Source organism: Mustela nigripes, chromosome 2, assembly GCF_022355385.1.
Source record: "Mustela nigripes isolate SB6536 chromosome 2, MUSNIG.SB6536, whole genome shotgun sequence".
NCBI classification, from domain to species: domain Eukaryota; kingdom Metazoa; phylum Chordata; class Mammalia; order Carnivora; family Mustelidae; genus Mustela; species Mustela nigripes.
In genome coordinates, this window is record NC_081558.1 from 98,097,494 (window position 1) to 98,111,285 (window position 13,792).

Genomic DNA, 13,792 nt, shown 5'->3' on the forward strand with positions numbered 1-13,792 from the left:
TGGGAAAATACAAGAACTATGGAATGCAGCCTCCTATCTGCCAATTATTCTGAGGGCAGAATCACTCCTGGGAAGCAGGAATAGCAAAGGAACAGGAAGAGAATAGAAATGAGAAAGCAGAAGAGCGGGATGGACTTTGAAAATCCTAAGCCAGTTACCTCATTATTTAATTATGGATTATTATCGACCCTCAGTGCTCCTTGTAGCTATGAACTAGCTGACCGATACTCATTTATTGATTATCCACCACTAGACAAGTTAGCCTGACAATGGAAGCAGATTGAAGAAGGGAGTGGTCAGGGCCATTTGGTTGTACTACTTCCTGAGCAGGCAGATTCCTAGTTTCTTCTCTGTAAGATGGGTGTTTATGCATTATGTTTAAGTATCTATTGACCTGCTCCTCTTTCCCCATTTTGAGGCTTCTGTACTGCTGTGAAAATAACTAGAAAAGCAGCTTCCTCTTGCAATCACGGTTTTTGCCCATTTTGGGCACTCACTCATAGAGCAGTGTGGGTTTTACTAGTGATGAAGCACACCTGTCATCAGCAGCTGTCTCTAAACTGGAAATTATTGCCTGACCCTGCCAGTAAGAATTTCAGTTCTCTCTATACTTAACCTACTGATAACTATTCAATGTGCCTTCACATATAACACATATAAGAGCTACACACACACACACAAAGTAAATAAAAATGAAAATAGCAGTTGGGTCTATTAATGTTCTTGCAATAGCAAGTAATAGAAAATCCAATTTAAACTGGTTTATGGAAAAATGGAATTAATTGACTCACATGACTATTAAAGTCCAGGCATACCTGGCTTCAGGGCCAGTTTGATCCAGGTGCTCATATTATATAATCTATATATATATTTCTTCATCTCTCTTCTTCATCTGAATTTCTTCATCTCTCACTCTCTTGTCAGCTGTGTTGTCTTTATTCTCAGGTTTCACATGGTTAAAGATGGCAGCTAACAGTTTCAGGACCATATGCCTACACAGTCAGATCCAATAGGAAAAGGTATATCCGGGGGTAATATATACTCATCACAGGAATGTGATGCCTGGGAACAGAGCTGTTCACATAAGGCAGAAATTCCTTCTGACTGAATCAGCTTAGGTCATCATTGCAGCTAGGGAACTGGAATTATACAAATCAGCCAACCCAGAGTCACATGCTCTATTCTTGAACTGAAGGGGATCACTCCGAAGCAATGAGGAAGAGTTGTTCACCAAAGGAAATTCAAGATGCTTTTAACAGAAGAAGGGGAAGAGGCTGCTGGATGGTTAAAAATAACACATACCTACTAGAGTACCAAGGGATATATAAATTAACATTTCCCCCTTCGGTCCTTGCAGAAGAAAATTTGTATTTAAATACAAATTATTAAATACAAATTAACTGGTTCATCCACTCCCTGCTTACACCAAGAATTTAAAATGACTTCTGAAATTTAAAAAACAGAAAGGGGTACCTGGGTGGCTCAGTCGGTTAAATGTGGTCTCAGGGTCATGAGATGGAGCCCCAGGTTGGGCTCTGCCCTGGGCATGGAGCCTGCTTAAGATTCTCTCTCCTTCTCTCCCTCTGCTCTCCCTGCTCATTTCTCTCTCTTAAAAAAAAAAAAAAAAAAAAAAGAAAGAAAGAAAAGAAAAAATAAGAGACAAGCAAACAAAAGATAAGTAAAATGAGCAGACCAGTGACCCAATGAATGGCACTTGGGGCAAAACCAAACAACAACAAAACTGCCTTATAGTTGTTAGATGAAAGGAATAATACAGATAAAATGTCAGATAAAAACAAGTTTGTTGGCAGAGATAAACTTGGATTTTAGTAAGAATTTATCATGAGGATTTTTTTTTTTTTTCATCTTGTGGACTTCTTTAAAGAGAACTTACAGAGGACAACTTGGAGTTTCATTTGAGCAAATGATACACAATTGCTTTTCCAAAGCACATTTAAGCTATTCATTGATTCAGAGCACTGTTACTGGGCACGAATTAAATATCACACCCTAGAGACACAGATTTGGGAGTCATGTAAATAGGTGGGAGTTGAAGTCATGGAGTGTGGCTCCAACTATCCATGGAGACTGTGAAGGTGGAGAGAACGAAGCTGAAGGCAGAGCCAGGATTCTTGGTGTGTCATCCCACCCCTACCTGTGGAGAGGAACCTGAGGCAGGCTGCACAAGGAGAGGTGTAGGAGGGCATTTACCCCAAACATCGGGAATGGAAAAGTAGATTGAGCTTTATCTTTTAAAAGAGATTTATAGGAAAAGCACTCAGGAAAGTGCCTGGTACCTGGTAAACACTTGAAAAAAGGTAGCCATCATATTACCGCCGATAAAGCACTGGGCTGAGCGTCACTAGAACACAATCCTTTCCTTCCTTGGATGGTGGCCTTCCACGTAACATTGGATATGTGAGTACTCAGCCTTCCTGGAGCTCAGCTTTCTCATCTCTAAATTGTCCAGGGACACCTTCTGTCCACAAGCAGAATAAGTAGCGTAGTTTGGTGTGGTTTAAGGGAGTGATTTGAGTTGTTCATCTCAAGAAAATACCCTTGTCTTTAAACTTTCCTCCCTTTTTATGTTTATTTTTATTTTTTAAAGATTCTTTATTTTAGTTTTGAGAGGAAAATGAGAGAAAGAGAGAGTGCCAGAGTGGAAGGGTGGGGAAGGGCAGAGGAAAAGAGAGAAAATCTGAAGCAGACTGCACTGAGCACAGAGCCTGCCACTGACCTCGATCCCATGACCTGAGCTGAAATCAACAGTTGGATGCCCAACTGACTGAGCCACCTAGGTGCTCCTTACTCCTTCTTTAAATGCAAATGCCTCTGGGATATAGAAAATATCAAGTTTAATTATTTTTTTAAGAATAATAACTATGTTTGTAAAGGATTCCCTAAAAGCGTTTTTACAACCTTTATTGTATTTTAAACTTGAAACAATCCCATGAGGTGACAAATAGAGCAGATTCTATCAGTTCCATTTTACAAAAGAGAAAATGAAAACTCACTCAAACTTGATACTACTTGTTCCATACCCTGTGGCTGGGCACAGGTTGAGGCTGAGCAGGTCTTCTGATTCCAAGCCCTGGTATTTTCTGCTCTGCAACCTCATGACATGAAAGGAAGAGAGAGCCCAAAGAAAAACTTGACTTGCTTCTCAGGCTTGCCTCTGTATTTGGAGAAAAGAAAGTAGCAGGTTTGAGGAGACTCTAAGACCTAGGACTTCACATTACTAGGCCAAAGCTTTGGAGGGAGTGGAAAGTGGGAGAATGGAAAGAATTTAATTTGCACACACTACACATCCTGCTGTGGGAAACTTCTCCAGGAAAAACTCTTAAAGTAGAATTTGAAGACCGCTTCCAGATTAGGCTTTGATGCTTGCCTTTGTGAACAGAACTTCATTCCCTGGATGGACTTGCTAAACAGGAAGAGAGTACCTGGTTGCTCTCCCAGCCCTGGATATCTTGTACTAAAAATGAGTAAATTCTGGCTTTGTTTGTAAGGAGAAATCCTTTGGCCTTTACCTGTGGTGTTTTGCCATTTTCTGGCATTTCCTTCTCTAACACAGTCTGTCCATAGTTCTACTTGTCATGCCATCTCAGCAACTTGGTGTGTAGCCTCAATGTATTAGAAGGTTCTGGAGGCCATTGGAAAGCAAAGGAAAATTTTGAGCATCATCACCTTATGTGAAAGTGTTTACTTAGTATTTCCACTGTTTTCTTTATATGGTGCTTTCTCTAGTTTGGAAATAGAAGGTAGGCTATAGAACAATGTCTTTAAATATCTTTAACAAGGTAATCACATTTCAAAAGAAAAATAATAACCACAATAAATAAAACTGATAAACATGAAAACATTGATGAATTGGATTTCATGTTTACACATCAGGTTTTTTTAAAAAAACTTTTTTTAAAGTGGGCTTCATACCCACTATGGAGCCCACAGTGGGGCTTGAACTCATGACCATGAGACTGACCCCACTAATATCCAGAGTTGGATGCTCAACCAATTGAGCCACCTAGGAACCCCAACACATCAGTTACTTAATTCTTATGGAATTAATTCCATAGAGCTTTCTGGGGAAATTATAATTTCAAGCTATAGTGAATGAAATTATACCTAAATACTTGAGCTAGAGAATTAGTTAATATATGTTATATTAACATCAGAACTGTTTATTCCATCTGTGTTTACCAACTGAGAATGGATAAAAGCAGCAACTGAAATGTGTAGCTTTCTTGTTTTTTGTTTTGTTTTGTTTTGTTTTTTCTTATCCAAAAGACCAGGATTAGATGAATGTGAAATAAGAGCATAGGAAGTACCCTGATTTTCAGAGATCCCTGGAAATGGATATTGTGTTTTCACCAAATGTTGACTTTTCAGGTAATCTTCCTGAACACTGGGCTGACATGAATCAGCAGCTATCCTGTGTGATTGAGCTACTCCCCGGACAGTCAGAATATGACACCATAAAGGACAAGTTCTCTGAAACTTGTCCTGCCTACGAAATAGAGAAGGTAATATTTTATTTAAAAATTACTTCTTTTTAAAAAATTACTTCTTTTAACTATCAAAGAACTACTAACATGAAAGCCATCTTTTTAAAATAACACTCCTCCTTCCTTTGTACCTTACTATATTTATTTTAATTAGACTAACTCAACCTCCATAGATTTCAAATCTAATGGTTCATTCATTACCAGTAATGAAGAATATTCCCCAAAGTGACATTTATATGTTTGGATACTTTCACTTACAATTTACAAACAAACCCATTCAAACTGATTAAACAAGGAGAAATGTATTAGAAATGTCCAGAAGTAGGATGGTCTTTGGAATAGCTGGATCCAGTTTCTCTGGCTTTGCCATCCACAGAGTCAGCTTCATGTAGAGGCTGGACTCTCTTCATAATTGTAGGATGGCTGTGTGTGGCAATCAGGGTCTCTGCTTCCTCCATTCACAACCCATGGAAGGGACACAACCACTGGACTAGAGTCCCAGGCTTTGAGTTGAGCAGAGCACTCCAACCAGTCTGTGTCCCAAGAGTGCTATTTGCTGGTTGGCTTGGACCTGGGCTGTCAAATGCCATCATTGTACAATCCCATCATGAGATTACCCTGATTGGTTAGACCCACTTAGGCTCCACCTAATTCTCCACTTAAGTGGAGAACTGTAGTGAGTCCAACTCCACCCAGACCAGCAGTTGCTGTACAATGGGAATGAATTAGAATGGATGTTCAGGGATTCTCACAATGTTCACCATGCTGCATAAAAATTTGAGCCAGCAAAGTACAGGAGTTTATTAGAAGGTCATTATCATACCCTGTTATCAGAGCAGGGTGTGGCATCCTAGTCATTTAAAAATCTGGCTGCTACTTCCATAAAACTGTGTACTCAACCACATTATAGCATTTAAGAAATTGTGCTTTCATAAGCTTTCATGTGCCTGACTCCCCCATTAGACAATGGGGTTCTTAAAGTAGGAGTTGCATTCCCATTACCTATCCTGGTGCCTAGCATATCGTAGGACACAATACCTACAGAATGAACTTTCTTCCTGAGAAAGAAAGAGAATCCAAAGAGAGAGACTCCTGCAGAAAGGACAGAATTTAAAGGAGGAGATGCTTCATTGATATTAAAAGCTGTTGAGAGTAGAAGAACCTTGTTCAATTGTGTTTACCCAATATCTGGCCAACTTTCTTGGCTCTTATTCTTCTATTATACCCATGTTGAAACACCTCACTTTTGGATTAATTCCATAATATACTTTCTCTCTTGCTGCCCCTAGATAAAATCATTATTAATTCCTGGTTGCCCACCTCTGCTGGACTCTCCAGGTGCTGGAATCCTTTATTGCTTCTTCCCGTAAACTCCTTCATGCATTCCCCTTTGCAGAATTTCAACACTCTGCTTGAGATCTTCATCTGTCTCAAAACAACTTTCCTTCCTGCTTTTATTACTTGACTTCTCCTCAACACCTGCTATAGGTAACTGCTCCATTCTTCTCATATGGTAATTGTCCTTCTCTGTCTGACTTACTTCACTTAGCATAATGCCCTCAAGGTCCATGGCAATATTTTTTGCTTTTTCATATCCGGATAGTAGTGTGTGTGTGTGTGTGTGTGTGTGTGTGTGTGTGTGACATTTTCATTACCCATTCATCTATCACTGGACACTTGGGTTGCTTTCATATCTTAGCTATTATGAATAATGCTGCAGTGAACATGGGGGTGCACACAGTTCTCCTTGAACTCTCTTCTTTTGTTTCTAGGACATCATGCTTTCAGATTTTTTCCTCTTTCCCTAGACTTAGATTACCTGGATCCTTTTCTTTTGCTTTCATACTCTGTGTTGTGTTCTCCTTACCAACCCCTTATCACTCTGAGAGGCAGAGATTTTTAACTTGTCTTTCTCCCCCACTACACTGAAAGTTTCTTTCAGAGATCCAACACATGCTTCATTCATAGTAGATATACTCAGTAATCATCTACTGAATATCTAGAATATCTTGAATAGATGATTACTGAGTATATATTAGATTCATTTTCTAGAAGGAAGGAGAACCAGTAGAGAATGATATATTGAAAAAAAAAGTTAAAGGAAGACAAAATTTCAAGGAGGGGATGATTCATGGTTTGAAATGCTATTGAGAGTCTAGAAAGAAATAGTCATTAGCGTTATGAGGTGATTTGTGACCGTAATTAGAGCAATGGAGGAGAACTGTTGTTGGAAGAAGCCAATGGAATGGTTTTAGAGATCAGAAGGACTTAAGGAAATAATTACCAAATGACTACAAATTTTTGAGTAGGAATTTGTTTTTATTTTCTTTTAATTTATTTAGATTATTATTATTATTTAAGTAAGCTCCACGCCCAGCATAGAGTCTAATACTGGGCTTGAACTCACAACTGTGAGATCAAGACCTGACCTGAGGTCAAGTGTCAGTGACTATCTGACTCTTGGTTTTGTCTTATGGTCATAAGATTGAGCCCCACTTCTGGCTCCAGGCTCAGCATGGAGTCTACTTGAGATACTCTCTCCTTCTGCCTCTGCCCTTCCTGCTTGTACTCTGTGTCTCTGTCTCTGTCTCTCTCTCAAATAGATAAATAAATCTTAAAATTTAAAAAAAAGGAGTGAGATGCTTAACTGACTGAACCACTCAGGCACCCCTTATTTATTTATTTATTTATAAAGGGGAAAGAGAGAGAGAGAAATGGGGGAGGAGCTGAGAGAGAGGGAGAGACAAAGAATCTTAAACAGGCTCCAAGCCCAGTGTGGAGCCTGACATGGGATTCTATCATAACCCTAAGATCACAATCTATGCCAAAATCAAGAGTTAGACACTTAACCAACTGAGCCACTCAGGTGCCCCTTGAATAAGAATTTGAATGTGAATGAATCTCCAGGAATTCAGGATAATATCTATAGGCAAATGTTTTTATATAACATAAATTCTATTATATAAAATAGATTATAATAAGCACTATTACAAAGTATAGGTATTCTTAACCTAGCCTTTTCCTAAGGGCAGAAAGCAGAGGTGCCTGGATGGTTCAGTCAGTTAAGTGTCTGCCTTCAGCTCAGGTCATGTCTTGGGGTCCTGAGATTGAGTCCTGCATTGGGCTCCTTGCTCAACAGGGAGCCTGCTTCTCCGTCTGCCTGCCATTCCCTGCTTGTGCGCTCTTTCTCTCTCTCTCTCATTCTCTGGCAAATAAATGAATAAAATATTAAAAAAAAATAAAAGCAGAAAGTTACCTATTCTCTGAATTAATTGGCTGTTGATTTGCATTTTCTTTTCTTTTTCCTTTATCCCGTCCTCCAGTCCTCCTCCTCCTCTAACTTGCTATTTTAAATCCACAACAAGCACAATACACTGAGCTCTAAAGTCATTTTCAAAATATTTTGCTTTTTGTCATTTGTAGATTGAAAGGATACAGAATGTATGCATCTGGCAGAGCTACCAGATAAAGAAAAACCACATGGACATGAAGAATGGCCATACAGATAATGAGAGAATCCTGTTCCATGGGACAGATGCAGACTCAGTGCCATATGTCAATGAGCATGGCTTTAATCGCAGTTATGCTGGGAAGAATGGTAAGGAAGCAAGTAATCTGGCTGACTAGAATGACATGAATGAGAACTCTAGTGTTGACTGTTCACACCCAAGCAGTGTAGAACCATAGACGGCAGCCATCTTGTCATTATCAGGGTCGAGTTCTTTGTGTTTCACCAGAAAGGAGGCTGGCAACCTTCTAAGGCTAGAGGGAGTGAATTGTAGAAATGATGAAAACTGGCTTGGGTGGGCAAGAACGACATTACAAAAATGTGTCAGGTTTGGGCATGGTCCTACATACTGTGATAATTTTCTGTTTTTAGGAAGACTTTTTGTCTTTCTCTTTATAGGAGCAGCTTATGGACAAGGAACCTATTTTGCTGTTAATGCCAAATATTCTGCTAATGATAAATACTCCACACCAGACAGCAATGGGAGAAAGCGTGTTTATGTTGTACGAGTGCTTACAGGAGTCTACACATGCGGACATGCAAGATTAGTTACCCCTCCGTCAAAGAATCCTCACAATCCCACAGATCTCTTTGACTCTGTCACAGATGATACACAACATCCAAGTCTATTTGTGGTATTCTCTGATAATCAAGCTTACCCAGAATATCTCATAACTTTTAGGTGTTAAAAAATGGTTTTTTTTTAACCTCTAAGAGATTGTTTAGTTGTCTATTTATAAGAACAAATTTATAGAATTTTTGTCTTTGCCTTTGGCTTGTTTATGTAGATAAAAATGTCTCTGTTAGGTGCTAAAATGCTGAAAACAGCCTTTCAAGAATGCTCTATTGCAATTTGTAGCATACCTCTTTTCTGAGCATACTGATGGGTGGAAGCTAAGAAATGTGGGTGACATAATTATAGCTACAACTATTTACAGACACCAAATGTGTCAAAGAACAAAGAGCACATTACTTTTGTCTAGTAGAGAAGAAATAAGACGAATCTCTTTAAAGCCAAGATGTCATTGCTCTAATAGAGCATGTTAAGACATTAAACTGTGCTGGGCTCAACTGTACTGTTAAATGAATAGGCTGCTAATGTGTATCTGTAAGCGCTAAGAATTTTGCCCCCCTGAAGAAGTACTTAGTAGCTATAGTTCAGCTAGAATGACTGAATCAAATCTGTTATGGAGTAAATCAGGTAAAAATGTGTTGTACCACTATCTGATGCTACATGACAACTTACTACAAAATTTAAGGGCTTAGTGGATAAGGATTTCAGGTGTGGCTTAGCTGGGTCATTCTGACTTAGGGTTTCTCCTAAAGGTGAATAAAGATGTCAGCAGGGGATGCAGTGTTCTGCAGTGGCTTGATTAGAGCTGGAAGATCTGCTTCCAAGATAAATCACTCAGATAGCTATAGAGTTTTTGCTGGTTGAAAGAAGTCCTCAGTTTTTCTTCCCATAGTCATCTCCAGGCTGCTTACATTGCTCATGATGTGGTATTCCACAGCCAGTAATTCAGGAGAGAGACAGGCTGAAGCCATGATGTCTTTTATGACCTAGCTTCTGAGTCATACTCCACCTTTTCCACAGCATCCTGTTGGTTCCACAGATCAGCTCTTTCAGTGTAACCAGGAATTACACAGGACCTGGACACCAGTGGACAGAGATTGTCGGGGACCATCTTAGAAGCTGTATAGATGAGTGAAGGACTGATACATTGATTAAATGTTAGCAGTGAAAAGGACTCTAGAGGTCATCTAAGCTCACTGTCCTCTCAATTTTCTCCTCACCCATCCATACTCCCAGGGCAAAAAGCCCTCGAGTCTCTGCTTGACCACTTCTTCATCTTAAGAATAACTTATTCCATCCCAAGACAACTGTAACTATTAGAAAACTCTTGTTTACACATGAGTTGAAATCTCTTCTTCTGTGTCTATTGCCTGCTGGTCGCTGTCTCACCTTCTGGAGGGCACTGAGCATTTATCATTCTTTTTACAGATGGTGGCCCTTCAGATTCATCTCTTCCCTCTATTATACTAGAGTTAGGTAAATTCTTGAAATACTTAGCAGCTTATCCTGAAGCGTTACTTATCAGGAATTGAAGACATTTAAGAAGTGTTTACATCATCATAAATAAGCAGATGCACATTAAAAGGAGTACAGGGAAGTTTAAAGAAAATAACTCCCTTCACCATACTGTATCACTCATAATTGCAACATTCAGAGGAACATTTCAGAGGAAACCACTGCCAACATTCTTTTTTTTAAATATTTTATTTATTTGTTTGACAGACAGATCACAAGTAGGCAGAGAGAGAGAGAGAGGGAAGCAGGCTCCCTGCTGAGCAGAGAGCCTGATGCGGGGCTCAACCCTGGGACCCTGGGATCATGACCTGAGCCGAAGGCAGAGGCTTTAACCTACTGGGCCACCCAGGTGTCCCCCACTGGCAAAATTCTTATGTTCTCTTCTCCCTTCTCCTTTCTTCTACATCCACCTTTAACAAAGTCAAAGTCACACTTTATTCACTTACTTAATTACACAATATTATATCTACCTTTTTCGTTTAACATTATAAGTGTTACTCTCATGTTATTAATTTTTCCTGTAAACATCATCTTAATGGTCAAGTTATTCCACTGTATATTTTCCTTTTATGTATATATATAAAATGTAAAGTTTTTTTAAATGTCATCATCTTTCCTTATAGTTTAATAATCCAATTTTCTTTTGTAACGTATCTGTGTTATTTGCCCCATGTCATTAAATATCTTATCTATCATTTTGATGGTTGCATAGCATTTCACTGTACATATAGCATTTCACTGTAAATGTCATGTCAAAGTAGGGTGCCTTATAACGCTAGATAAATGTATGGTTGGATTATGAGATCCAAAGAGCATAATCTACTTTCAGTGAGACACCACATCCTGAACTTCTTGAGAGAAAATACAGTCCTAGAGAGCAAAACAAGTCTAAATAATTCTCTGTTTGTACATGGGCTTTGGCTCCCAACTCCAGTGTAGAATCCTAGTGAGCCAGGTTAGAACATAAAAGGACCCTTTTTACTTAGGTTAGGTAGGCTTTTAGTTGCAATGTAAACTGCTGTCTTCTGTCTCCTCCAATGCTGTTACTCAAAAACCCCCCAATTTATTTTGCTGTACTCCTACTTCACTATATGACATGGAAGTCTTGAGTATAGTACATCCATGTTATTAAAGTTGTGATGGTTTCTTGAGGAACAAAATTAAGTCAGTCGATATTAATTTTACTTATTGATTTGTTGATTTATTTAATTTATTTATTTGACAGAGAGAGAGAGCACAAGCAGGGGGAGCGAGAGAGGAAGAAGCCGACTCCTTCCTGAGTAGGGAGCCTGATGCAGGACTTGATCCCTGAGATTGTGATCTGAGCCAAAGGCAGATGCTTAACCGACTAAGCCAACCAGGTGCCCCCAGCCAACTGATCATTATACCGCTATTATAAATTCCACCTTCCATTAGTCTGAAGCTAAATGCCTTTCCCTCCTTTATGTCTATCTCCCTCCCTGTTTGCTTGGCATTCTCCATCCATATTATTAGAATGTTCTTGACTTCTTTCCTAATAACCCACCATTTCAGGTTAACGCAAATTAGAAATCTTTAACTTCGCTAATTACTTTCCAAATGGGTTTCTTTTGTATGGATTTCCAGAGTTCTGGCTGATGGTACCTGACTGATCTGAGACCAGAGATCCTGAGGCACAGCTCTGACCGGCAGTCAGATGGCTTACTGTCCCATGTATCTTCTCTCCCCCTCTCTCTTTTCTTCTCTTAGCATTTTTCCCTTCTCATTCCTTTCTTTCACCTCCAGTCCTTCCCTTCACTTGTGGAGGAATGAGGACACACGCGCTGCTTGGATGAATCAGAGGAAACATTTTTAAATTTTTTTCTTCATCTATGGTAGAGAAATAAAATCCATGTAGTATGTATGCAGATGTGTTCATTGAACACGGGGTCTGTGAATTCATTTACAGGTAGTGGGTTAATTATCACAGTGCTGGTAAACGCTATGTCATCATCTTTTACAGCTATGATCAATTCGATTTCTGCTCAATAGTTTATTTGAACAAATGCAGTTTCTTATAGTAAATAGGCTTTATGAGCTTAATTGATTAAATTATTCCGCTTACAAGCTGTGTAGGAAAAACTCTTGCTGTCTGTTTCTCCTTTACTCTCCTTTCCATACTCACAACACTGACAGCAAATGTCTGCAGTTTTCCCCAGCTCTAAGCCATCCTCTGCAGTACAAGCTGGGAGTCCCACAATTTTACTCAATTCTGACACTATCTGCTTGAAAATAACGTCAGATCCCACGGGTTAAGGGCTCAGCCCCACCAGACTGTCTGTCTCACCTCCTCCTGTATTACAAATGCCAACAGCAAATCCCGGGTGGTTCTCTGTACTTCTGACTGACTGTGAGTCAAGGCTATGAACCCTTGTTCCCACAACCCCCTCCTTGGGCTTGATTTATTTGCTACAATGGCTCACAGAACTCAGGGAAACACTTACACTCACTTGTTTATTCTGAAAGGCTATGATGAAGGGTGCAGATGGAGAGTTACATTGGGCAAGGCACATAGGAAGGGTCACATAAGAAGGCACATAGGAAGGGTCATGTTTTCTCAGGGCATGTCACTCTCCCAGCACTTTCACCTGTTCTTCAACTTGGAAGCTCCCTGTAGCTCATACCTTTGGGATTTTTGTGGAGATTTTAACACGCAGGCAATGAATGATCATTAACTCAATTTCCAGACCCTCTGCCCTTGCTTGGAGAATAGGGGATGGAGCTCCAAGCCTTCTAATTGTGGCTTGGTCTTTTTCGTGACTGGTTCCCATCCAGGAAACCAGCAAAAGTCATTTCATTAGAACCAAAGATACACACCCAAGAAATTCAAAGGTATTTAGGAACTCTGTGTCAGGAAGTAAGGTCAAAGACCAAATTTGAGATCAAAAGATGCTTCTAATGGCTCTGAGCCAGGAACCGGGGATAGAAGCCAAGATATAAAAATAATAAAGATATAAAACATAATATTTTTTATTATCTCACACAAGCTTTGGACTTTTCTGCCACTCTTAGTAAACATACGAAGGAAATCTTGTAATTAAACTCTCAGAGTGATAATGATTTTAATAGTAATTGAAGTACAGTTGACAGAGAATGTTACATTAGTTTCGGGTGTACACGTACTGACTGGACAACTCTATACGTTATGCTGAGCTTATCACGAGTGTAGTTACCGCCTGTCACCATACAACAACACCATCACATTACCATGGACTATAATTCCCCATGCTGGAACTTCTAGTGACTTAATTTTAAAAGACCTCTGCTTCGCCTCCCTCTCTGTTTGTATTACCTTTGTGGTCACCAGGGTATAAATAACTTCTAAATTTCTTTTTCTTAACTCGTTAAAAAGGACATTTTCAACATAATAATTTATGTCTCCAAAGCCTCTTGTTGCCTACAATTACAATTCTATAATAAAAACCTGTTGAATAAGTAATTTTGACTTCTACAACATCCACCCCCACTTCTTCAATCCAAACCTTTTATGTGCCCTTTTATGTGCCTAATGTGCTCCTGTTTCTCCACACCCAAACCCAGCATCCCCTTCACCTCACAACACCTTGTTCACATTGCACATAGTCAGATAGAATACACTAGCAAGGATTTTTACAGGACCAGAACAAACTTTCTGCAAAAGATTGAAAAAAGAATGAAAATGCTTCTCTGAAG

At 39.4% G+C, this 13,792-nt stretch overlaps 1 protein-coding gene across 2 annotated transcripts in view; it reads left to right on the plus strand.

Moving 5' to 3' along the window:
• PARP15 (poly(ADP-ribose) polymerase family member 15) overlaps nt 1–10,797 on the plus strand; it is a 47,040-nt gene extending 36,243 nt beyond the window's left edge. For both annotated transcript variants that reach the window (XM_059391065.1, XM_059391066.1), the window contains exons 10-12: nt 4,390–4,523; nt 7,929–8,103; nt 8,413–10,797. In XM_059391065.1, the coding sequence (XP_059247048.1) occupies nt 4,390–4,523; nt 7,929–8,103; nt 8,413–8,702 (599 nt within the window). In that variant the 3' untranslated portion in view covers nt 8,703–10,797. The remainder of the gene's footprint in view (nt 1–4,389; nt 4,524–7,928; nt 8,104–8,412) is intronic.
• Nucleotides 10,798–13,792: the final 2,995 nt, after the last annotated feature.